The sequence below is a fragment of the Pithys albifrons genome, chromosome 13 (genome assembly GCF_047495875.1).
Source record: "Pithys albifrons albifrons isolate INPA30051 chromosome 13, PitAlb_v1, whole genome shotgun sequence".
Lineage (NCBI taxonomy): Eukaryota > Metazoa > Chordata > Aves > Passeriformes > Thamnophilidae > Pithys > Pithys albifrons.
In genome coordinates this window covers 9316908-9343211 of record NC_092470.1, presented here as the reverse complement: position 1 = coordinate 9343211, position 26304 = coordinate 9316908, and the positions used below count along the sequence as shown (strand labels likewise).

The window sequence follows — 26304 nt, the reverse complement described above, 5'->3', positions numbered from 1 at the left end:
AAAACCATGCCAGATACCCTTACCAGGCACAGCACCTCTGGTGTGCAAATAGGGCACAGCTCAGGCAGCCTTTATTGCCCTGGATTAGCCACATAAAAACAAGCTGCAGCTGCTGTATCACCTGTGCTGCCACCAAGAGTGGCCTCATGCCACGAAGGGTGGGTGAAGGCAGCACACAGCTGCTGTTGCTGTCTTTGTCCCTGGGACAGTCTGGGTGCAACTGAGGCAAGAGCAATCCCTCTCCCTCTTCTGGGGAGCTGTTTTCCACTGTTTCTTGTTTTCTGCCAGTGCTCAGAAAATAAAGTTTCTAAGCTTACTTTGGTGTTTGGGTTGTGAGCACCTGTGGTAAGCCCAGCTGCCTCCCCTGAGCATGCTGATATAAATGGTGCACACACCAGAGTTAAATATATCTCAAATATAAAGTTCCAATATGATGAAGTAACTGGGAAGCTGTGCCGGCTCCTGGACACTCCAACCACCCCTGCCTGCAACTGGCCTGTTCCCACAGGATGGGCTGGTTGACCAGGGGTGCCCAAGGACATGAGGCAGTGAGCTGCTGTGTGGGATGGGTGCATCCCAGGGGCACCCTCCCATGCCTGCAGTCAGGAAGATTAGTGACCAAAATGACTCATGTGAGAAGGAGAAAAGGGACTGGAGGTTTAGAGACAGGTCACAGCAAGGGGACCTGCTGCAGTTGCACCAGGCTTTGCCCACATGTTGCCCTTTGTCCTCCGCTGGCCTGTGGGATGAGAACCTGGGAAACAGCAGCTGCCTGGTGTGCTTTAACCTCTGTAGCATCTCCAGAATATTTTTTCAGAAAAAGCATTTTGCTGTGTTTCTTTGTCTGCCAGGTGAGGGTGAACACAGCAGGGTTTGCTGGAGCCCTCACTGCACCGTGATCCTGCTCAGCATCATCCCTTAGAAATATTGACCTGAGTCCATGCCAAGTTATCCCAGGCCTGGCTGGTACAATGCTGCAGATGAGCAAATCCCAGAGGCACTCCTGGAGATGGAGGACATTTCTGGCTTCCCATCTCTCTTTGCCTTTGTGCTTCCCCTGGACATGTGTTCATGGTGATGCTTTGGCTTCTGGCATTGTCTTGGGATACCAAGCCTGAGGGGAGCCCTCCAAAGGGATGTGCTCACTGCCTTTCTAAGCTTAGCAGTAAAAAGAAATTGCACATCAGGGCACAGGCTGCAGGCACTTCCAGAGATAAAATATTGTCAGCAGAGTCCAGATCATCCATCAGAATAAATGTAGCTGATGCCATGATCTATGGGACAAAGATGAAGGTTTAATCCTCCTCTCAGCAGTGCAACCTGATTTGCCACAAAACCCTGTTAAATTCTGTGGCACACGCTTCATCACTTCATTAGGAGATAGAGAGAAAACGGTTCAATGCATTGCTGAATCTTTTATGGCTGGGACTCTCCTCCCACCACTCCTGAGTGATAGGTAATCTCTCTGATCAGATCCCCAGGAAAAGACCCGGTGGGATTACAGAGCGCAGAGGCATTAACAACAGTGACAGGAAAGGAATACAATATCCCTTTAAACAATTAAATATTGATCCTGTGGGCCTGAGGTGGACTCCATCACACAGAAGGAAACACCTCTATGAATTAGTTTGGTGACATCCATACCCTTAGATGATATAAAGGAAACCAAGATTATTTGCCTCACCTATTTTCTTAATGTTTTTCCCCTCAATTAGAGAAATGCATCTGGTATGGACCGTAGTCACCCCTTAGACACTTGGTGCTTGTCTCCCTGTGTTCAGCATGCTGGGATGGGATGGAACAGGATGGGGGACCACAGGTGGATTGGGGTGTGCTTGCTTAGTGCAGGTGGCTGCAGACCTCAGCATGGATGGAGGGAAGAAGACACAGTGCTGTGAAGCCTGAGGAGCCTTTTCATTTTCCCCATGGATGTCCTTCCCATGACTTCACCTAACACAGCCCATCCCATGAGAGAGCTGGGGCTGCCCTCAGCTCAGCCCAAGGCCTTGTGGCTGCACACAGAGAAACAAAAGGCAAGAAATGTCTAAATTTAAAGTGCTGGAAAATCCAACCTTTTATTTACTACATTTTGTGACTACATAAACGCTGAAACATTGTAACGCTGAAACATTGTAACACTGAAAAGCATGATGACATCATCACTTGCTTTTTTCTTTTTTTTTTCTTTTTCTTTTTTTTTTTTCCTTTTTGCTTAGCAAACACAGCAGATGATATTGCACGGCATAAAGTGAGAACAGTAGCAAAGCTTAAAAAAAGTAACTTAAGGAAATCTTAACGCAGTACAGGAGATACTCATACCCAACCCAGGGCAATGCCTAGCGCACTGCACTTGTCATCGCTACACACAAAAATACAGAAGAAGCGCTTGACTAAGAGAGAGAGTGAGGAAATATCAGCAATCAACCGTAATTAGGTACAATAATCACTTAGTCTGAAATGCAGATGCAACGCATAAACTACTGCTGCTTCCTAATGGGCGAACTAAAGATGGCAGCAAAGGGCTTTAGCAAAATCTTCGCTTTGTTTTCGTTGTGGGGTTTTTGTCCTCTTTTTTCCCCCCCTCTTTTTTTTTTTTGTTTTTGTTTGTTTGTTTGTTTGTTTGTTTTGTTTTGTTCCGTTGCTCTGGAAGAACTCACGCTTGCTCTGGGAAGATTTCCTACCCCTACGGAGCTGGGACCTGTGATTGTCTCTGTCGCCCCCTCTGCGGCGGGAGCCGGGGAAGGGCCGGCGGGGGCCGGGGGATCCCGGAGGGTCCCGGGCTGCGGGCGGGGTACACAAACAGCTACCCGAGCGAGTCAAAGACAAGGCTGTACCGAACACTCCCTGTTGTTCAGTTCAGGCTGCAAAACTAACGGGGCCCCACAGTGAGGATGCAGTAAGTGCAGTAAATGCAGAACACTTCGTGAAATACCGAACTACCGGAACAGGACAGGAAACCGCGACTCCCTAAGCAGTTTGTCCAGTGCTCGATGGCTCATGCTGAATTCACAGACTAATACTTTGTCTCCCCCTCTACATGAAGCATAACTCATTGCACAGCATTAGCTCCTGTATTAGACACAGATACTGAGCCAATGCACAAGAACAGACCATTTAATGATCCTGCATTTCAGATTATCTTTATTGCCCCATTTCAATATTTGAATTATAAAAAAATGTACTAGAAAGTGTAACTTCTGACCAAAAGCTCAGACCCTGCCCTTGTCCTTCCCTCCCTCAACCCCTTCACTATCCCCTCAAAGGAAAACGAGGTACACCTGGGGCTCACCTACTGCACGGGAAAGGAAATATTTACAGCCATCACAAACTGTGTCAGTACACAACACTTAGCTGAACCAGAACCTATTCTTTATGCAAGATAAAATACAGGTGAGTGGCACCCTATTCTCTGTGCCATGATGCCATCATCAGCTTTGCAGAATTATCATTGTCATTATTTTTTTCTTTTTACTTTTCAACTCAAAACCACCTTGTCCTCCCTCCAGCTGCGGGGGTGCCGGGGCAGGGGCTGTGCCTGGGCCCCTCGGAGGGACACGGCACAGGTCGCCCCATGCCCACCAGCCCCCAGGGCACCGCGGTGCTGCTGCAGCTTCCTGGGGGACTCAGCTGCGCCCCGTGCACCCTGTCCTGTACCCTGCGGACCCTGGATGGAGAGCAGTTGGCCCAGAGGTGGCCCACGGGTGGCCCCAGCCCTGGAACGCTCTCCAACCCGTGCCGTCCCATGGCCCGCCGCAAAGGCCTTCCCATGAGCAAGGTTTCCAGATTCAAGTCAGTTTTCTCCCAAGGCCTGCGCCTGCTGCTTGCTTGCGCTACCCGTGTGAATGGCGAAGGAAAATAAAAACTCAGCAAAATCTCTCACAAATGCCAGTGCTTTTAAACATTAAATGACTTTTAAATTCTTTGGATGTGCGGGTCTCACCCGCAAAGCAACTTTTCTAGAAAAAAGACAAATAAATTAAAGGAAAAACACACTAATAATGCCTTTCTGCTTTCTAAGTGACAAAAGTACTATCTTGAAACACTCATTTTGGCATGTACAAGTTGGGGGGAAGGGAGGCCTGGAGGGGGTAACCTGGCAGTGTTTGTAACACAGGTGGAAGTGCATGCCAAGACAAGGCTGAAGATACACCCTGCAGTCAAGAGAAGCACTCTCCTTCAGTTCATCTCGGCATCAAGAATGAAAAGATTGTAACATAAAGCTTTGGCCATTTTTGAATCTACTATATACAATTTTTTTTAAACTACATAGTCATAAATTAAAGCAGTGATTAAATAAGCGTATACAAAATGTAATTAAATTAAAAGTCACAGCACAATATAGAGAAAAAATAGGAACCATTTATCACAGCAGAGAATATTTTTTTTTACCCTGTGAAAAGAACATTGACTAGCAAACACAAAGCATCCTACTTGAAACAAAAGTAATCAAAACCATGTTTCCCTTTCTTGCATTCATTGCAAACAGCGATCTTTACCCACTTTGAAACATTCCCAGGAATAAGATCTTCCTTGAATATAACAGAGAAGTTCTGCCAAAAAAAAGGAAAAAAGAAGAAACCCAAACCCAAACCAAACAATATAAAAGGAATATACAAACAAAACAACCCCTACAAAATAAATAAGAATTATAAAGCTTTTTTTAAGTAACCTTAACAATTATCAAACTAGTAAGTTCTGCCTTATCACATAGACTCTCTATACAACATAACCCTAAAGATTTATTACTATGAGGTATTTGGAGGAATTGGTAAAATGATGCACGGCCTGTCTGGGTTGAGGGACTCAAGCTGCTTTGAGGGAAAGAAGAGGGAACCTTTGGTTTGTCAGCAAGAAAGTGGAAAAGACATTTTCCTTTGGTATCAAAGAAAGTTTCATTGCATGGTTGCACGGCAAAAAGCACCACGGTGAAGAATTATTCCTTTTTTTCATTAGTGGCCTTTCTAACAGGCTGAGGTATTCAAAGAGTATAAGGTGAGAGATAAAGAGGTCAACAGCGGTTTAACACTTTGGTTCAAGCAAGGCACTCGTCCTATGAGTTTACAAAGTTTGCAACATGTTTGCCTAGAGCTTTATTATTATTATTATTATCCTTATCATCGTCAGTAGTAGCAGTTGTAGCAAGAGAAGTATTCGTAAGGTTATTAGCATTACCACTAAGAATGAAGACAAGGTTACACACTGAGTGAAGGTGAGGAAGGGGGATCCAGGGCATGGGGGTAAGAAGGAGGATGAGTTCCCTTTCCAGACCAAGGCCGTGCATGAAAAATCTTTGGTATTCTTTGGTATCATCAATGTGATTAAAATCACCAATGGAAATCGAGTGAGGTAGCGTCTTTGGTTCACACTATAAATAGTAGATCTTTACACACTTTTTTTTCTTTTTTTTTCTTTTTTTTTTAACACGTGGAAGTAGCTATTCCTTACCTTTTGCTTCTTTGTCTTTAGCAAATAGTTACCAAATGTATTGTAAAGCTAACCACACCACAATAATAAACCAGGAGGCTAAGCCAAGTCTCAAAATTAGCCCCTGGGCCTTTGAATGCACCCAAACGCAGTGAGATAGAAAAGGGTAAGTGCTTTCTCTTTGTTTGCTAAATGCATAGTTTTCATCCCTATGTACAAAGGAGGAAGAAGAAGAGAAGGATAGGAGGAAGAGTAGTAGAAAGAAGGATTGGTTTTTGGGATAAAAATGTCTTGTTTACAACTCAGGTGAGGAGAGGTGTCCTAAGACTCTTTGGTATAAGCTCAGCAGTATTTCCGAGCCCTCTGGGCAGCAGCAGCCCCTGGGGCAATGCCCACCACCGCCATGTCCTTATCCTGAAATCTCAGGAGAAGAGCAGGGCTCATGGGCAGCCCTGGGGATAGTCTCATGCCAGGGCACCCCATGCCATTCGGCTGCTTGGGAATTTGCTCCTGGCATTGGTTGTGCAGGAGCAACTTCTCAAGCGAAAGCCCTGTTGTTGGCTGGCTCGCTCTGGTTGGGTTTGCTTTACCTGAGTAAGGAGAGGAGGCTGAGGCCCTGGAAAGCCATGCAGGGCTAACAGAGCAGTATGGGTCAGTCTGAATGGGGATTGGTTTTGTTTGGTTTTTTTTTCCTTTTTTTTTTTCCTGGAAATCTAATAATGCCATTTACAATGGGGATGGATATGGACAGTTCACCTCTTGGCCAGCCTCCCCTTGTGTGTCACTGTGGTCAGGTCTGGATGCAGCCTATGAGCTGAATGCATGTTCCTAATGCCCTCTTGCCCGTGGAGTCACCTTTGACTGAAGCCCCAGCTCCTGATGCTCCCAAACTGTTTCAGGTTCTGCTCCCCCTCCTAACCCTTCCTGGCAGAGTTTTAGATGTTTCTGCTGCATTTGAAACTAATTTCTGTTTAGCCAAGAATGAAATTAACCGAAAGGCTAACACTAATAGGATAGAGACAGGTTTTCTTTGTGATCTTAAATGCAGCATTAGAAGAAGCTCCTCTTCTAGGGTGCCCTGGTGAGTATTGACACCAGTCAGAGCCAGGGAGCACCAGGGAACCTGTCCATGCTTCAGTCGGTGCAGCTGGGCAGTTTGCTCAGAGGTAACACAGCTTTACAGGTAGAATGAGCAGTTCCATAGTTATTTGCTTCATGCTTTGAAAGGAATTAAAGTGTGTTCTTTGTCTATTCAGAGTATGAGGCGCATATTGCTTATGGGAAGAGTGGTTTGTTCCTAATGGCTTATAGAAAACCAAAAGGTTTATATATACTTAAACATGTAAAAAACCCAAAACACTTAAAGTCTATCACTTGTGCATCAGTTTTAGTGTGTGTGAACATGTGTGTGCACATGTATACATATATACACGCCACAAAAATGTGTGTGCATGTACATATACACGGTCCTGTTTAGGGGCTTGCATGTGTGTGTATCAGAGATCCTGAAATTGCATATTGGGTGCAAATTTAATGCTGGTATGAAAGTTTTCTTTGGTTTCAGCAAGTAGTCTATAAAGACAATACAATGAAAATACTAAAAATTGCGGCAATGTACTTTGAATTTCCCTGCATTTTTAAATTCTCAAGTTTTAAATAAATAAGGCTTTCTCTTCTAAACTATAGGTACATTAAAGAGCGGCATTTGCTGAAATAAACTAAACCATTAGTTATCACTGTCCTGTATCAACCTTATACTAACGAGACTGCATTCTGAAAGTTCTTTATATGTGAGCTTACTAATGTTTCCATGTCAATTATGTCTTTGTGGGGATGGAACACTTCAAAAGAAAGCTTGCTAAAATTTAAGGTAAGCTAGAGACTCAAAATACTCCCAGATTAGATTCCGTTTTCCTAGACCATTGCTTTGTCAGTCTTAAAGTGGCTTTAACATCCTGAAATATGGTGAAATTCAGTGCCAAAACTTTTGGGTTTATTTCACTTTATTTTAATAAAGAGCTATTTCAATTGTATTCTAAACACTTGGTGGAAATTACCTGTATACTCTGAACCTTGACTAGGCCATGCCCTCCTGGGAAATAACTGGTGCTACAAAGTTGCTCAACTTTGGTGTCACTGGTATTTTGACTGGGCTTCGTTCCCCAAAACCAGCATCTGCTACTGTTGATAGTGTTTGGATTCTAGTTTACCTTGAATTTTCCTTTCAGTTTTCTTAAAAAAAAAAAAAAGGTTTTAAGTAAGATTAGCTATTTCTAGTCCTTGCATTAGGCCTATACCTTCATATTAGGTTACTTTGGAATTTAATATACTAGCATAATTACTCCAGTAATTCGAAACACCAGTTAGAAATCTAACAGGCACATGTATGTTTTTTAAAGTCTATTTTCCCCTTACACTAAAATTTAATATGCAGATGTTGCACGCTTTTCTTTTTAATTTTATCTGATTAGGAATGGGATGATTTTTCTCCTATGGATCTGTTAGCAACAGAGCTTTTAAAGCTTTACAGCTACAACATTTATTTCATGCATTATCCTGACTAATAGATGAGCAAGAAAGAATGCATGGGACAAAAGCTCAGCCTGCTACACACAGATACGAAGCCACAAAACATCAGGCTGTACCTCCGTGTCATGGGAATTTTGCTCTCGACTTCAGAGGGATCAAAATTCCTCCTTCCAAAAGCACTACTGGAGCTTCTCTTGGAGCTCTTTCCACCAACATTAATTGATGTTGTACCACTGTTTTCAATAGGAAAAGACCACAAGCCTTCGAAGCTGTTACTATTCCTTTGCCTGGTAAAGTCAATAGGTAAAAAAAAGCTCACTAATGTCAATGAGTATTGATCAGACACTGAGCCCTGTGGTTTTGCATCTCTCAATTCGTTTCATTTTTGCATACTGAGTGCCTCAGGTCTCCTGTTCGCAGGCTAGATGGCAGAACTGAGCCACATTGAAATACAGGCGCGTTCTCCAGCACTGCCAGCCTGGGAGAGTGCCTGGGGATGCAGCGCGGCGGCTCCCACAGCCTCACACACGGCTGGAACACGTGGCTCCCTTTTTTTTGCTCCCGTTGAAGTCAGTGACAAAAGGGCTCACTGAATTCAATGGAAGCAGCATCCCATTCTCAGTACCTGCGCTCTGCCAGGGGCTGCGATCTCCTCGAGTGACATTCTTTCTTGCCAATCACGGAAAGAAATGATAATGTGGTTTTACTAATTGCAAATAACAGTCTTGATTACAAGTTTTATGTGTTATACAGTTAGATTAGTTTATACCTATAACTCTACATAGTATTTTGTGTAAAAATAGCTTTGGAATATTAAAATCATTGCAATAAAATACCTGCAATATAATTATTAAATGTGTTCTTTGGTAGCTAGTCGATTTTTTTTTTTTATGGATGGAATAGTTTTCCTTTTTTAAATCTGAACATTCCTTAACAAACAAAGAGAATGCACTGGTTTAGGTACCATTCAAAATTTCTTTTCCTAGTTTGAACTTGTTCCCGGGCATTGCACCAGTTAAGTTCAAACTGCGAAACAGCAAAAATCACACTACCGTTCAAAGGAATTCAGACGACTCCACACTCTGTCAGCTGTGCCATGGCACAGCCCTTTCTGAAGACCTGCCCTGACTAAGTCCCTAACCACTGGCATGTGTGCAGTACAGATACATTATACACCTTCATGGCAATTGCTGTGGAAATGTAGAGCTGTATCCAAAGAGATGTTGTTCAATGACAGGAAATCACTATGCTCCAAACCACTAAACAGCCAAGTACGGTGAGGATGATAACGGGCAAAGGTGTAAGACCAGTGGTCCATTTCTCTTCTATTTGCATTCCATTTCATTCCCTCTATTTCACTTTCTTCTTCCTCTCTGTTTTTTGCAAGTCGTCATCCTACTAAAGTGTGTGTCTTAGAACAAAGTCATAATGCAGGTGAAATAAGTCTTTGGTTTCTTTGGACTTATAAATATTTTTTTTCAAATAGTTCTAAGTATAAACCTGCTATTTTGAGGTCCTGGTCTGTCTTTATTTATTTATTTATTTATTTATTTTTAAAGCTTTTCCACCGAGGTTTAGTTCGTGGTTATTCCTTCATGCTTTGGTACAAGTGCTTGATGAAGAAGATGAGTTGCCTGAATTGGAGCTGCCCTCGTCTTGCCACTTATCCAGACTCCTCCTCCGTGCATTCATGAAAAAGTTGCTGACGGTGCTCAGCTCCAACCCGAGCTGCTGGGAAATGGTGATTTGTAATTCTTTGGATGGACGCTTATTTTCCTTGAATATTGCATGTAGAGTTCGACGCTGGACATCAGTGAAGACCAACCGAGGCTTTTTGGGTGTATTCCCTCTATCCTTCCCATGCTCTTGTTCTTTCCTCTTGCATGCTGCAAGAAAGGGGAGGACAGTTAGAGAAGTACATGGGCACACAGTATAGGGAAACTGGGGAAAAAGGACCATCCATGTCAGCTTCCAAATTTGGAAAGGATGTGTGATGCTTAATTTTCTGACTCATTATAAACTGTATAAAAAATAAGGAATAGAAGTCAGAAAATAGCTTTGTTGTTGCCTGTTAAAAATCAGCAAATTCTGTTAGTGAGAGCTTACATTTTGATAACACTCATTAGTGCTGGGAATTTAACTATTTAATATCCCTATGAGGTAGAGTGGAAATTCAGTGAACTCTAAAGTCAACCTTGCTCCCATTTTTTTACCTTCATTAGTTGCTTTCAATCCACTACTGTAGCTTTTTGTTGACTAAGAAATAAGGAACTGTGAGAAACCAGGGTGCTTCTACAGTCTTACAGGCCAGATGTATTCTGAACAAAATAAACATGTTTTGACATGAAAAACAATGGTATGGTAAATTCTCTTTATAGAATTGCACCTAATTTCATTTATCATCCTTCCTTTCCCTTTCAGAATGTTATTTTGCTCTGCATTATTAAAAGCTGCTTGCAATTTGAAATCTGCCTCACAGATCACCTGCCAAGCAGGATCGGACAGCATGTGAGGAAGACTCCCAGATCCCCTTGTCAACCTTTGACTGTCTGCTAGTTCATCTTGTTAGCATCTTGCTAGATAAAGGCTTCCTTTGGAGGACAGACACCTCTGTCTCACTTTCAGAAGTGTCTGAATTTGCCTGTTTCCCCTTTTTTCTCCAACGATGTCCTTTAATAATGATTGAGAGATGTATTCCTGAGGTAATATGAATGTTCTGTCTCTGTGCCTGTCTAGCCCTGGTTTCTGTGGAGACCGGTGCTGATTATATGAAGAATTTTGTGCAGTATCTTCACCTATTCCATGGTTATTGGAATGAAAACAGCAAATTACTTTACAAAGGTTCTTCCTATAAATCCTGTTGTTACCAAGAGCCAACCCTGGCATGAGGGTTTAATTGCTCAAGGGTTAAAATAGTCATCCACCTTTTGCACTTGAGAAATAGGAACTGTACAGATCGGGACCCAGGAGCTGCAAAAGCACCTTCTGCTGTCCAAGGGACCAAGACCATGGTGGCTCTGCCCCATCTGAGGAGAAGCTTTTGAAGAGCTCCCTAACAATATGTATTACAGATACACATTCTTTCATAAGCCATGACACATCAATCAAATAGACTGGGATGCCAAGTTTGTATCTTGAAGAGTTATTTTTATCTGAAAGCCTTTGAAGAATGCTTTGAAGCTACATCTTGAGCTCTAAAACACTGTGAAGCTTCTGAGCTGAAAAACAGGTTTCCTTATGCACGCAAGCCCCTGCTGAAATAAAACTGCTGAAGTCACTGTGGGGATTGGTCCCTGCTGAAATAATCTGCATCCCCACTGGAAGTTAACATTGGCAAATCAAGGGTTAAAAACACTCTCACAAGAATCATCTGTTAGTTACTGACAAATATTAAGAATGAGGAGCAATGAAGATACCAACAGCATCTCAGTCTTTTACATACATCTAAACATTTCACAATCAGAAATTCCCAGGAAAGCAGCCACACGAGCTTGGCTCTGTAACACCTCCAGCTTGGACTGCCCTTTCTAACAGGCTCAGTGCTTCATTTCTGGTTTACACCTTCCTTTTTTAAAGACCACACAAATTCCATCTTCCACTTAGGTACTCTGTACAGATCATAATTTGTCACAAAATCTGAACGGCACAAATAGCGTGATCCAAGTCAGTGCTGTGCAAACCTTCAGACTGAATCATCACATCCCAAATGACAGTCACAGCAGTAGGTACAAAGCTGGCTCAATTAGCCATGTGAGCCTCTGGGGCTTCAGTCACAAACTAGTACATGAGTTCTCTGAAATAATAGAGAGTAACAAAACCCCCAACCATCTATTGTGAAACTGGCTTGCATAACACATTGTTTTCCTGGACTTGTGCTCATTTCCTGAAATGTATCATTTCTGAATAATTATTTTGTTAGAAAATATCCCAAGAGTTACAACATACTTCGTTCCTCAATTTCAGTTGTTTCATAGACCGCATCATTACTGCTAGTGGCAGAAGTAAGAAAAAAATGCTTATTGCTGAGGAGAAAAAAAAACCCAACCTATCCAGTCTATGATACAAATAAGCCCATTTTAGTATTTTGTGAATAAAATTCCATTTTTCTCAAGCCCATCAGAAAGCAAACATTGAGGTTGCTGTGGTGCTTCCCAGGAAAGCTGGGAGCTACAACTTCCTCCTGCAGACCGGAGTGAGCTTTATTTTTTTAACAAATGATCATGTTGGTTTCCTCAGGCCTGGTTCACACCTGGTGTGAGCAGCTGAAGAAACACTCTGGCCTAGCCTATGAAATAAGCCAATTCTTGTCCTCACATCCAAGTTGGAGAAATTCTGCTTTGGATTCAGGACTAATGATACCTTGGTTCAGAGAGATAGAGACTGGCTCAGTTACAACATTGACTGTCTGAGACACAAAGACCCACATGCAATGGGTTCAGTCCTCGCTGGACACGGTGCAGCCCCAGTGGGTGGAGTTGGGTCTGCCAAGCAGAACTCCCCAGCTGAGCCCAGCTTAGCCTTGATCCTCCTGTCTCCTTGGTGCCTATTGAGCCACATACTGGACTTGTCCCTGCCCAGCACTGCTTGCAGAGCCCTCTTCCACCTTGGGGTGACTGGGAACATCTTTGAAATCTGGATCATTTTCAGGCAATGCAAAAGTTGTTTCCTTTTCAGCTCTACTCCCATTAGCATTTGCCAGAGGCAGATTGAGGGCAAGAACTTTCCAATATACTCAATAGTTCCAAGAGTCCTTGCAGACAGCACTGCCAGGCCTTGGGCTGGGAGCAGCAGGGGTGGATACCACCTCTCATCTTCTGCCTTGTCCAGACTCAGGAATATTAATAGCACTTAAAAATAAATAATGGTGATAATGAAAAACCGTAATAGGGTTTCCTTGCGATCGTTTTCCCTGCACTGGAGCCAATCAATTTTAATAATAAATTGCAGCTTCCAGCTTGCCAGAGAACAAATGTACACCATGGAATAAAATCTACTCCAATGTGAGAGCATATCCAGAGCAGGCATAGAGACTGGCCAGCTCACACTGCAAGGGCTGACAAATTGGGGCCGTTCAGCCTGATGACAGCAGCCCAAGCCAGGTCACGTGCAGGCACAGCAGCTATGTGTGCTCTGTCCAGGTCCTCCCCTAATGCCAGCAATGGTGCCTGCTGAGACCACTCTCCAGAGACATCAAATAAACCGCTTTCTTTTGAAAAACACCAGAGCCTGTCCTCACAACAGTTTATCACACACTTCATCTCAGTTTTACTTTGCTTAGCAGAAGATAGTAATGGTTATTTGCACTGATGTCCTTCTTGTGCCTCTGCCCTTGAGCACTGTGAATAGACCCTCTCCCACAGCACAGACACTGAATTTGGTTGCTCTGTGGGGTGCTGTGCTCCTCAGAGGCTTGCACCTCTCCCATGGCACACCTGCTCACACACTGCCCTTGCTCCATGCTGCAGACTGCCCTGCTTTGTCTCTGGGCTGCCCTGGCTGAGCAATGCTCCATGTGATGCCTTTTGAAAAAGCCTTTAAGAAAATCTCGTTAAGAAAAAAGCAAAGCCGAGGATAAAGAGTCACCCTGACTCTAGCAAAACACGTCCAGATATGACAATGTAATATTATCAGTGTCAGAAGGAGTCTTATAAATCCACTTCTGAACTCTGGCCTCTTCCAGTCACTTCCATCTTCCTCTGCCCTGAGCAACAGATATTTTTGACACTTGCAATTCTCCTGACACAGTCCATCAATCTATTTTTGTCTCCCTTTGTTCCTTCTAAGTCACCCACAGGATTTGGTCAAGTAAACTTGCCAAACCTCGTAAGGTCTGTACATCTCATTGAGGCCCAGCTGTCTGTGCATGGCACAGATCTGTGGTCTCACCTGTTCTGTGGCACCTGATTGTGTGCAGCACACTGGGATCAGCCCTGCTCTGCTGGAGGTGTGAGCGAGATTGTGTCTCCTATGAAAATGCACTAATTGCATCTTTAGGTCGAGACAGCGAAGAGGATATTTTGCCCACCTGTGATGTGAACCCCACTGTTCAGTCAGCCTAAAAGTCAAGATTACAGTAAGCTCAAATGTTAACCCTGATGCTTGATCTAGTGTTTCATCCCTAGAGGGTGGATTTCTTTTTAAAATCTGAGGCAAAACCCCTGATTACCATAAATCAATTTTCAGGAGCACTTGGTGTGTACACATGTGCCTGGTGGTTTCTGGCAAAGAGAAATTTTCCTTTCTGAAAACCAGAAGCAAAGAATGAAACTAAAAATATTCTCAATAAGCCTGATTTCTGCTGGTTTGGTCTGGGCACATAATAAAGTATCACCAGCAAGGACAGACACATGCACGATACTGTCTTCAGCCATGCTGAATTCAGAATCTGTTGACACAGAGAGGAGACTGTGTACTGGCCACCAAAGATGGGATACAGGACCTTTCACCCTGAGATGATGGGTCACATTTCCAGCTCTGGCCTGGGTCACTGCTGACCACAAGCCATTATTACTTTATGGCCATTGAGTGTCTTGTATGAGATAATGCAGTGGTCTTGGTTCAGCTCCCTGTGAGCAGGTGCACACCATGCTAATTTCCATCACAGTGTTTGACACCAGTTAGTGCTGTGGCTGTAATGTTGAGCTGGACACTATGGGCAGGAGTTTGTAGGAACCCATTTTGTAGCTGAAATGTTCATTTTGGGGAACAAAGAGAATTGAGGATCTCTGATGACTGTAGTCTCAGCTCTGTCTTGCCTGAGGATGCACTTTCTGGTTGCTTCACATCAGAAGGTAAACTCAACAATGAGCTCTGGGATCTTCACTACCACCCTCACTTCACTGGTTTAGCTTTGAGGACTGTCTCACCCTTTATGAGCACTGTATTTACTCCAGGTAGGTAGGAATAAAAAAACAAGCTGATTTATTCTTCTCTCAAAGACACCAGTACAAAGTTCCCAAAAGCAATGGGGAGCTTACAAGCCAACAGCTTTGTTGCTGTAGGTTCAGAGCAATCAGCCTTCCCATGAGTGGGAAAACCCCAAATCCAGCTCAAAGAATTGCCAACAAAACCCCTACGTTTCTGCATGTGCAATAGGAAACACAAGGAGACATATTTTGGACTGACTTGAGAGAGTTCTCAGAAGTTTTGTGATGATCATCTTTTCCACCTCCTCTTGCAAAATTTAGATTTTTAGTTATACCATCCTCATGTGTACAGGACTTAAAGACATAAAAAGGCCTTTTAGAAGTTTCTCCTTATGTGTATTTTCTAATCTCAGTTGTGTCAGGTCTATAAAGGCTGAGAGTTGACTCAGCTACAGTCAGAACTCTGTCCACCAGGAATCTCTTTCTAAATCACCTGTTTCCAGTTTTGAAACATCACACAATATTCAATATCATTTTTAGAGAGTGCAAATTCTTCACTGGTACAAACTAGAGAGTATCATGGAGGATATTCTTCTGAAGAAGGTTCTACCTTCAGGTGAAAAAGGCAGCAGTATTTTCATAAGAGGCTGAAAACTGCTTAAGGACTTTGGCCATCAAGGATAGTCCTAATCACACTGGCTACAACAGCACAGTGGAAACAAGTAGCCAAGAGTTTATGGTAAATTCATGATAGCAATAATATTTAATAAAGTGTGATAAGTTCCATCCTTATCATGTGAATAACACCTCTGTGTGCAGAGACACACATGAATGACAGATCTTTCCCAATTGTAAAAGACTTCATATTTGGGGGAATATGAAAACAAGAAAAGAGGCATACAAGACGCATGCTACCTGTGGGTAGATATCACCACATGAATTAAACCAAAGCAAATCTGTTTGACCTGAATGACTAACCAGAGCTGCTAGGTGACATTCACTCTGATACATCACCGTTTGGTGGTCCCTTGCACTGCCCCATCATTCTTGTCACTGCTCTGCCTTGAAAGGGGCCTGGGAAATGGAATGCCTCTGGAAATGTGCTATGTGAGACAATCTCCGCACATGGGGGCAACTCGTGGCCATGTGCTCCCACTGTAGCAGGTAACAGAGAGTTTTGCTGATTCAAGGTGCATTCCCAAGAGCTTCAGCCCACCATGGGATAAGGCCTTTCACACCTTTTTTGGTGATGAGAGGCTGCATGGATGACACAGGTCATTGATTGCTCCCCAACTGATTGTTTTCCCCTTTCAACTCAAGACATTCTGAAATGTCTGAGCCCACATTAAATTATTTCTTTTTACTCCTGGCCTCATTCAGCATTTTGCACTTGTTTCTCTAGTGATTTGTATTTATGCTTACTCAGAGTGCAGGTGTTTCACACACTCAGAGATCTTTTGGTCTTTCTCTGTGTTATGGGTTTAACCAAGTAGGCCAAGAAGTTAGGCTTTAAAGTTCAAACCAGGCCTGAAATTGTCAGCTGACTTCTTCTAGCCAATAATATTGTATTCCATACCATACTACATCATCTCAAAGGGTGTAAAATCCAGTGTGGGAGTGGCTTGGTCAGTTCTGCTATGGCTGAGGTACAAGCCAGATGTGATCCAGCTTTTGTCTTGGAGCAGGCCTTGCTTCTGTCCCTGCTGCCTCTGCTTGCATTTAGTTTGCATTCAGGGAAGTAGAAACATTTTTGTTGTTACTCTTTCTGTTTCTTGCTATGTGTGTCTTAGAGTACTTACAGATCTAGTGTAATAGACTTTCTTTGTATTAAATGGGGAGTGGGAAGTTATTCCTTGTTATATATATGTAACTTGTGTAAGTGTGTGTTATATTGTAGTGTCCTCTTAATTCTCTCTTTTCTGTATAAATACATGTAGTTAGTTTCAGCATAAACCTGCTTTAGAAGTTTTTTTCCCCTCTCTCCCTCTTCTTTTTTTCCCTTAGCTGGTTGGGGGGAGGAGGAACACCTTTTCTCTGTCTTGAACACTTGGTGTTTTGCCAGCTCAACCCTAGACACTCTGCCATCAAGCTCTTTTGTTGTTTCATAACAAGAAAAAAGGTGAACATATGTTGCTATATGGGAAGCTCACAGAATGACATCAGCCTGCCAAAACACAGATCCCAGCTGAGCCAGAACAGTAAACATCTCACTCCTGTGCACTGTATTATAATGAGTGACCTTAATTTGCTGCCCCTGAAATAATGAAGTGAATCTGACTGAGGAGTACTGACTCAGCACTTTGGGATTGGGGAGTTTACACAAACTGAGTGTTGATGGATCTGTAACCACTTCAGCAAGCTGACATCACCGTTATAGAATATGCTGCTAAGTGGATCAATCACTGGAAAGCACCCGATTTTCCTGAGGTATCATTTGAAGTAAAATGTTAAATTTCTTTAGCTGGGTCTTTAGTTAACCATATTACTGTGACAAATATTTCTTTGTCTAGCATAAGTAATTAGAATTTAATCACTTATACTGCATCTTAATTACCCCAAATGAATTGAAAGGACATTTAATAGCAAAGATTAAATTGCCTTAATGAACGATTTTTGCGACTACATCAATATTTTAATCGCGCCAGCCGTGTCCGCCCCCCGCCAGCGCCGCAGCGGCACAGGCAGCCCCCGGTCGCTGGGTGGCGCGCGCTCCCCGCCGCCGCCGCCGCCGCTGCCCGCATCGACCCGCACCGCTCTGCCGCAACGAACCGCACCGCTCTGCCCGCAACGAACCGCACCGCTCGGCACAGCACCACAGCGCTCCGTGCGCTCCGCAACACTCCATGAGCTCGGCACCACGCTGCACCGCGCCTTGGGCTGCGCACCGCAACACTCCGCATCGCACCGCACCATGCGCTCCGCACCGCCGCTGCCGCTCTGTATCGCACCACTCTACGCCGCCACGCCGGGGAACGCCAGCCGCTCCGTACCACTCCGCTCCGCACAGCCCAAGCTGAGAGAGGCTGCCTACTCCCTGCCCTGCCGTGCCGTGCCGTGTCCCGCCCCGCCCCCCCCCGCTCCACACCTGACTGCTCTGCTCCGCTCCTCTCCTCTCCTCAGCCTGCTCCGTGCCGCTTCACACCGCCCTGCGCCGTCAGGGAGGGGCTGTCCCGCCCTCGGGGGACCCGGCAGCCCCGCCCCGCCCATCTCCCGCCCGCGCGAGGCCGCTGGACAGATCCGGGTGCGGAGTCACACTGGGGCCACCGATCGGCTGACGGCGGCTCCGAGCCGTGGGAGTGATTTCGCCCTTGGGCCCCCGAGTCGCCCGGGTGCGGCTCTGAGTCAGGCCGGGTTATTCCGTCCCTTCCCGTAGTCCCAGCCCAGGGCTTTGCTGCAGCCGCCGAAAATGGAGTTTCTGAGAGGTCAAAGCGACGCAATCCGTTGCAAAACCTTCATTGGAATACTGAAGGTCGTCAGACTTACTGAAAAACCTGGGCAGGTTCTCTGGTTCCGTTCCAAAGGACCTGCCTGCCGGCTCCCACTTCCCGGGCTCAAATTTTTAAGTTCTCGGTCAATTCCCAAATATTCAAAACAACGAAATATATCTCAAATGAAGGATAAATGTGTCAGTGATGATATAAAGGAGTTCTTCCGTTTTGGGGGACGTTAGGGCAGCCGTATGGCAGCCTGCCTGTGAAGGAGGGCGGGGAGGGAAAGGGTGCTGCGGGAAAACCCTCCCGCGTTAACTTCAAAGCCTGCGGGTCAGTTCTTACGGACGGTTTTGTAATGCATGTGACAACGTGTGCACTCTTCCGTATCCTAAAAATATCCAAAATCTGCCCGCGCTCACTTCAGTGGCTTCTGCATACAAGCACTAAGGAAGAGCTCCCGTACCATCCGATTTAATAGTTTCCGTTATATGAAGCAGCAGCATTTTTAGCTCCACCAGCCATCGCCGCGCTCCTCATCCTGCAGCAGCCCGCACTGCTGCTCGCGAACGCCTGTGGAACATCATCCATCCATCGCACTTTAATTGCCGTTTAGGCTGTATAGAAAATGTCACCACTGAGACTTCCTATCACCCTAAAATGCGGAAAATTGAAAACTACTGTTGAGCTAATAAATTGTTCCTATAATTTAATCTTTTGGCATCATAAAACTGACTTCTTTTTAAGCAAAACGACTCAAGTCATCTGGGTTTCCAGAAAGAGTCTGTAAGCATCGGTCACTTCTCTGTCTGTGTACGGTCAATCCGGATAGATTTATGTTTGAAACGTGAATCAACATTTATCGATTTGATCATGGAAACACCCGACACACTGCCATGCTGAGTTCCACTCAGTCCTCAGGAAAAACTCCCCTCGATACCTGTAGTCTTTAGGTGAAAATTACCAGCAATTCAGCAACAGCTCCTGCGCTTCCGCCGCTTAGGACTCGCTCGAAACTAACTTGTCCCTTGTGTGGAGCTTATGCGGACCCTTCAGCTCTGAAGACTCCCTGAGGCAAAGCTGGACCTGAGGTTTAGTGCCGGTACAGGCAAACCCAGGCACCGACGCACACCTGGCCTGTGCATTTCCAGATTATTTTGTCTCAATCTGACCATCGCGTTCCTTTCCGACTATGCAAAAGGCAGACCGCACATGACAGTACCCACTTGCAGCACCGATAGTGCCCAGGCTCACCACCGGCGGCAACTGCGGTGGGCACAGTGCTGGCGCCACGCACCTCTCCTATCCTCCCGGGGCATCCCGACCCCTCTGTCTTGCACAGTTACCGCGCTGGGGGGAGCTCGCTTTTCCTCTGGCTACGCACCCGTTCGAAGGCACCCATCCCCAAACAGGTCCCCTCGGGGCGCTGCCTGTCCAGGAGCCGAGCCGCCCCCGCCGTCGCACCACGGTCGCCCCCGCTGACAACCCGAACGCTCATCCCGGCGTGCCCCGCAGCCCCGCGGCACTAATTGCCGGCTGCCGCTGTGTATAATCGATGCGATACTGCTCCCCACCGGGGCCGGCAGCGGTGGGGGGGCTCACCAAGCACCTGCGCCCGGGCCGCGGGCGGCCCCGTCCATGAATCGGACGGGGGCTGGCCTGGCCGCGGCTCGCCCCGAGGCTCCGTCGGGGCGGAGGCGGAGCCGGGCCGGGAGCGAGGCTGTGCTGAGCAGGCGGTCTCTGTCCGCGGTGCTGAAATCGAGCCGGGCCGCGCTCGCCCCGCGCTCACGAGGAAGCAGCGGACGGAGCCAGCGCGGGAGGTAACGCGGTGCTCCCTGCCAGCAGAGCTCCCCGGAGCCGCCGCCTCCCGGCCCGGGGGGAGCTGCCGCCCGGGGCAGACGGGGTGCTCGGTCCGGCGGGTCCTCTCCCGCCCGCCGGCCGTCAGTAGATGGCGCAGGACCCCCGGGAACCGAAGGACGACGAGCGAGGGCTGCCGGCAACGAGGTGCCCCCGGTCAGTAGGGGCAGGCATCGTGCCCCCAGCCCTCCTGTGTGACCCCCGGAGCGGCCCCGGCGATGCCCACGGGCGAGAGCGGCCCTGTCTTGAGGCTGCTTCATTCAAACGGCAGCGAGGGTGGGAGCGGGACACGACCCCCCGGTGCCGCCCCACCACGCGGCGGGTAATTAAAACAAACAAGCCGGGGCCGAACTGCGCTGCGTGGGCTGGGGCTGTGCAGGGACTGGCGCGGGGCGGGCCCGGCCCGGTGCGGAGGAACGCGGCTCGCCCGGCCCTACTCCTCCTCCTCCTCCCGCTGGGCAAACATTAACGAAGGGCAAACGCGGCTGTAAATCAATCCCGTCGAAGGACATGGCCCGCAAACAAGTGCCTCCCAGCGATCCCTCGGCTGCGCACCGGGCGCTGCTGCGGCGGACACGACCGCGCGGGGGGCGGCTTGGGGGCTGCTCTCTCGCCCTCCGATCCCACCGGGACAGGGCACCTTGCCTCGACCCAAGCACAGCATCGGCAGCGGCGGAGAGGCCGCTGTCACCGCCCACGGTGCATGGGGCCAGATCCCGGCCGTACCCGCGGCGTCCGAGCAGTCCGCAGGGCTGAGAGGGGTAGGGTCTCTGCCCCGGGCCCGTGCCGCGCTCGGGGTGTCGTCGGTGAAGGCCCCGGTCGATGCCCTCCGCCTCCCTGATGCAAATGCGTTTATGCGAAGTCCCCGCCGGGTAAATATTAAACAGCCCCTAATGACGCCACAGAGGCAGGGGCGGCCCCGACCTTCCCAGAGAGCGCGGGGGCGGCGGCGGCGGGCGAGAGGTGCAAACGGCGTCATAAGATTTCATATTTAATGTGGAAAACGCTCTGATTATTCCATCGATTTCTTTACAGTTAATTTGGCGAGAATTTCTCGCCGGCTTCCTAAGGCTTCAACTTAACTGGGATTCACATCGGGAGGGAGACAGGATAAGAGAAGGGGAGAAAAGTAGGTGCAGCTATGAAAAATGTCAGTCAAGTCGCAAGCAAAAGATCAGCTTTGGAGGGACGGGCCAGCCCCCGCCTGAGCTCGGGTCCCTCACGGCCCCTTCCACTCTCACACCCACTCGGGAACCCGCCACGGAGGGGCCCGGGACGAGCTCGCTCTGAGGGTTCATCTCAGCAAAGAGGCCTTCCCCCTGCAGTAGATCCTAAGGAGCCTTGGGATCCCGAAACGTGTCTTTGCCGCGTTTCTCTCTGATCTCTGCCCTCTTTCCCGACCTGCGGGCAGCCCGTGCGGAGCCGGCGGGCAAACGTGGTTCTAACAATAAACTGCTCGAAGCAGATTATTTTTTCCTGAACAAGACGAGTGGGATTTTTCCTTCTTTATCCCCTCCTGTTTCTTCTCTCTCAGACACACACACGAAAATAACCTGAAATAAATTCACCGTTAAATCCCAGCAGGTTGCAGAAAGTGATGTACTTTTTCTTTTAATTGTCTTTAATTTTTTCTTCACATCCCTTCCGAATGTCAGTGAAGGCGAGGGGAGGGAGGACTAACAGAGAAACGGTCAAATAGATAAATATTCAGTGATAGAGAGGAGAGAGAGTGGGACAGACAAAGGAAAAGAGAACAGAGAGGAGAAGGGAGATGGGATGAATAAGATGGAGGCTGGAAGAGGTCAGCTTTGCAATTAGCAGTTCTGCTTACATTTCAAGAGACAGCCCAGGAAGTGTCAAGACCTCAATCCTGCTTCCGTGTAACTACCAATTTTTCCTCTATTTGTCCGAGCTTCTGTAATCTGGGAGGTAGGAATTCCCCAGGGATGGCTGGAAGGGGCAAATACTCAAGATAAAGTGCTAGGCAAGACCGTGAGGCCTAAAATAAGCAGGCTCCATCCCCCTCACTGCCTCCCGGTTGTTGTCTGCAGGAAATCAGAAAGGGAAGAAATGAAGGCAGCTCTGTGTATTTATCTATCTGATAATTCTCTAAATGCCCGGGAGTGAGTTATAATATGGACGCGAAATTTAATTTGTGTCGGCTGCAGTAATTTATGTTATTTTGAATTGATGTTCATACATCAATATCAATCGGGGCAGATTTTTTTTACCACTTAGTAAGATCATCACACATTTAAAACCGGCACAAAACCAAAATCGATACTTTACGCATTCACGGCGGATCGCCGGCTGCGCGGGCGCGCAGGGGCGCGCAGCCTGCGTGAGGCGGGGCGGGGGGCTCCAAGGCCGCCTCCATTGGCTGGGACGCAGCGCTATGCAAATGCCCACGTGCTGCCGAGGCCCAGGTGGGCAGCACCGGGCGAGGCAGTGGAGCCCCCGGTACGCGGGGAGAGCCCTGCGGGATCCGCCCGGCCCCGGTGCGAAATGCGCGAGGGCACCCGGTTGCGAGCGGCCCCCCTGCGGGCTGCGAGCCCTGTTTCGCCCCGGGGAAGCCGTTTCTGAAAGGTGCCAGCTTTCGGGTTTCATCGGAAAGGGAAGGCGGAATAATGAGGCTTTGTCTCTCTAACGGGATTACGGGGATCCGTTTATACGAAAGCAGCACTAAGGTGGCTGGAGGAAGGGGCGGTTTGGGGGCAGAAGTGAACAATGGGACCCTCCGGACCCGGCAGCTGGGCAGAGCATGGCCACCTCCCTTCTGCCTGGCCTTGCAGCAGCTAGGGCTGGCAATGCTTCCCGGCCGGCAGCGCCAGGGAAGAGATGCCAGCAGGCTCCGAAGCGAGGGGTTGTTTCCAGTATCGATCTATGCAAATGAGATTCAGGTCGACCGAATTGTCGTAAAAATACGCTCCAAATCGAAGAAAGTTCGCCTTAGCAATCATTAAGGGGATACTGGAAACACAAAGTCCGTCCGCCTCTCCTGGGTAGCACCAGCAAGACGAGAGGTTTCTCCTGGTGGGGTGGTTGCTGAGGAAGGCAAGGCGGAAAGGGCATTTTCTGAGAGCTCAGACCTTTGAAACTGCCTTCGCAGGACTGGAAGCCAAAGAGAGCAACGTCCTCCCACAAACGGGCACCGCAGGTCCATCTACAGCGGTGAGGGAGGCCTTGCCCCGGGCCCTTTTCAGGTCTGCTTTAGGTTTCAGCAATGAGGAGGTTGGCTAAAAGTAGGCACGGATCATGCTGGTGGCCCAGCCGCGTCCTCGTACACTTGGGAAACGGTTCCAAATTCCCACCGTCGTGGTAGTCGAAAGCACAAGACCAGTTGTGCTTTTGAGAGGAGAAAGATTTGGCCCTTCCTTTATTTTTGTGTGTGAAACGGATCAGTGACCCTGGCTCCAACTCGGATTGACTGTCTCGCGTTCTCCAGGGACAAATTAATGGAGACCTATCACTTAATTAACAAACCCTCGCTCATGGTATATTAAACCCGGCCTCTGCACCGGCAGCGCAGACGGGCGGGTTCGGAGCGGCGAAGCCCAGGTACGGACCGGGACGCCCGTTTCCGACCAGACAATACGGGACCCGCTTGGGAGTACACCGGGCGGCAAGCGCCGAGGGCGCGGTGAGGCCCTGGAGCAGCAAAGCCGCGACACGGATGGCTTGCCTCACGCAGAGACATCCATGAGAAACTCAAACTCCCCGGCCTAACGATAATTACAACCAATTAAAAAAATTTTAAAAATCTAACTATTTCAGCAACAGCGCTTCTCAGCCACCACTCACCCTCCGGGCTCGGCTCATTCGTGCGAAACCCCTGTCCCAGCTCACCCAACCCGAGCGGGACGCTGGCCCCGAGCCCCGCCAGCCGCTGCGACCAGAGCTCTCCGCCCCCGACACAAAGCAGACGCACCGACCCCTCTTGATGGGACATTACTGGGTCTTCCCCGCACCCCGTCCGTGGGCCCGGTATCGGCCCGGTTTAGCCGCCAATTCAAGCATTTCCGCCTCGCCCTCCGCGTTCCGGGCAGCGCTCCCGCCGATGCGGCTTTCGGCGGCGCCCCGTTTACCGGGTGCACTGGTCGTTCTGCCGGTGGCAGGCGAGCTTGGCGGGTGTGCCCCGCCGGGGAACGGGGAGAGCCGGGGCGCCGCAGTGCGCAGCCCGAGTCCCAGCTCGGCTTTGTCTGGCAGGCGGGAGCGCGGCGTGGAGGAACAGGACAGTGCCGGTGCACGGAGCCAGGAGAGGGAGCAGGGAGAGGAGAGAACCGGAGTGGCGGAAGGCGGGGTCGGGGCTGCTCTTCAGGGACAAGCAGGGACTGGGGCGGCCTACCCAGGCCCGGGGCCCCGGCTCCGCTGCCGCCGTGCCCCGACAACCCCGCAGTGGGCTCACCTGCAAGCCGCAGAGCAGACATCCGCTGAAACTCCGGCTCCTGGAGCCACTTCCACATCCTGCGGAAGGTCTCCCGGCCGGATTTGAGCTTGCTCCAGGGCTTGGGGTTCCTCAGCAGGTCTGAGAGCGTCCCTTGAGAGCGGCACAGCACCCTCTGGGCGAAGATAGCCTGGGGGATGCTGTACCGTTTGAGCTCGGTGGTGATCCTCTGAGCTACTTCTTTGGTATTGATTTCTTCCATTTGCCCTGAATTACTTCCACTGTTGACCTGCGAACCAGTTACAGAAGGGTTTTGCTCCCTGGCAGAGCCCAGGATCTGCCCGTGGCTCTGGGCATTCAAGTGGGCATGGGGATGGTGTGGGATCCCGTTGATAGGCACCATGCCAGCGGAGGTGGGGGTGAGGTGTTGGTCGCCATGCCTGGCTAACATGGCAGGGTGGTGGGCTTCAAATCCATTTGGGGTGAGCATTTTCTCGGCGGGCATGGTGGCACTGGGGTGAGCGTAGTGGGGCAGCCCTTGCTGGGAGTTGTGGATGCTCCCCAGGCCCGATCCAGACAACGGAGAGAGGCTCTGCCCCATGCCGGTAACATCCTTGTGGTAGGGGGTGTAGAGATTGTTCATAGATGCCAGACCCCTCTCGTCCCGCATGAGCGTGAAGCTGCCGCTCACGTTGCCCGGTATCCGCTGGTGGGGATGATGGTGGTGGTGATGGTGGTGGTGGTGATGAGGGAACTTGTCCGAGACCGTTGAGATGGGAGGTAGAGGCTGCAGAGGGGTTAACGTGGTGTAGGTGCTGCTCATGCTCATGCCGGGGGGTGTCTCGCAGGCCATGGTCATGGTGGGGTGCAGGGGGCCCGTCAGCGCGTGCTCGGGCGGCCGGTGGTGGTGGTGGTAGTCGCCGCCGTCGAGGATGGACGCCATGCCCATGGAGCGCGGGTGGGCCGGCAGGTGGCTGCCGCGGTGGGCCACCGCGCTCCGGTGGTGGGGGCTGCCGCTCATCAGGTCGGCGGCGGCGGGCACCGGCTCATGGCTCACCCCGTGCAGATCTCCGATGTTCTCCATCGCCAGCTGCGCGTTCATCGTCGGCCGTGCGGGCGGCGGGACCGCACATCTATCTGGTGGGCGGCGGGGCGTCCCGGAGCTCTTGGCGGCGGCCGGTGGCTCCCGCGGGCCGGCGGCGGGAGGGCAGGCGGGCGCTGCGGGCTGGTGGCCGTGCTGCTGTTGCTGCTGTTGCCGCGCTGGCTGGCTTACCCTTTATTCTTTCTTTTTTAAATTTTTTTTTATTTTGTGGCAATGTATTTATTTGTTTTCTGTTGGTTTGGTTTGGGTTTTTTTTTCTTTCTCTGCGCTGCTGGCTGGCGCCGCCGGGCCGGTCCTAGGGCCGCCGCTCCCTCAGGCCGGGCCCCGCAGCCGCGGCCGCGGCGGGTGTGTGGCCGCGTCCCTCGCCATCCCCAGCCATGGCTCTGTCTCTGTCTCTGCGCCCCGCGCTCCGGCTCCGCTCCGTGCTGCAGCGCCGCCGCCGCCCGCACCGCGCCTGCGCGCGGCGCCCCCCGCCCGCCGCCCCGCCTCCGTGACGTCACCGCCTCTCTTAAGCGGGCGGGCCCCGCGCGGCGGCGCCCAGAGGCGGCTGTGCCGCTGCCCAGCACGGCCAGGCCGGACCCCGCGGCCCCCGCGCCCACCGCGCCGCGCACAAAGAGCCGCCCCGCCTCCCCGGCTCCAGGGGATCAGGGACACCCGCCCCGCCCCTTCGGTGACTCCGCGTTTTTTCCGTGAGCGCGGAGCGTCCTCACCTCC

General features: G+C 49.2%; 1 protein-coding gene across 1 annotated transcript; it reads right to left on the bottom strand.

Annotated features, from left to right (window-relative positions):
• Positions 1-4337: 4337 nt before the first annotated feature.
• Positions 4338-26000, bottom strand: ONECUT1 (one cut homeobox 1). The gene is made up of 2 exons (XM_071568643.1): positions 24510-26000; positions 4338-9839 (listed from the first exon to the last, which is right to left on the bottom strand). Exons 1-2 carry the CDS (start codon positions 25588-25590, stop codon positions 9547-9549), a joined length of 1374 nt encoding a protein of 457 aa, XP_071424744.1. The 5' UTR covers positions 25591-26000; the 3' UTR covers positions 4338-9546.
• Between the last annotated feature and the right edge of the window lie 304 nt (positions 26001-26304).

What these genes read in the sequence shown, in the direction of transcription:
- ONECUT1 (XM_071568643.1), bottom strand. Translation starts at nt 25,590, where the DNA reads ATGAACGCGCAGCTGGCGATGGAGAACATCGGAGATCTGCACGGGGTG. An exon ending in GTCTGCTCTGCGGCTTGCAG is followed by an intron (nt 9,840 to 24,509) that starts GTGAGCCCACTG and finishes CCTTTCTTGCAG; the next exon opens with CATGCAAGAGGAAAGAACAA.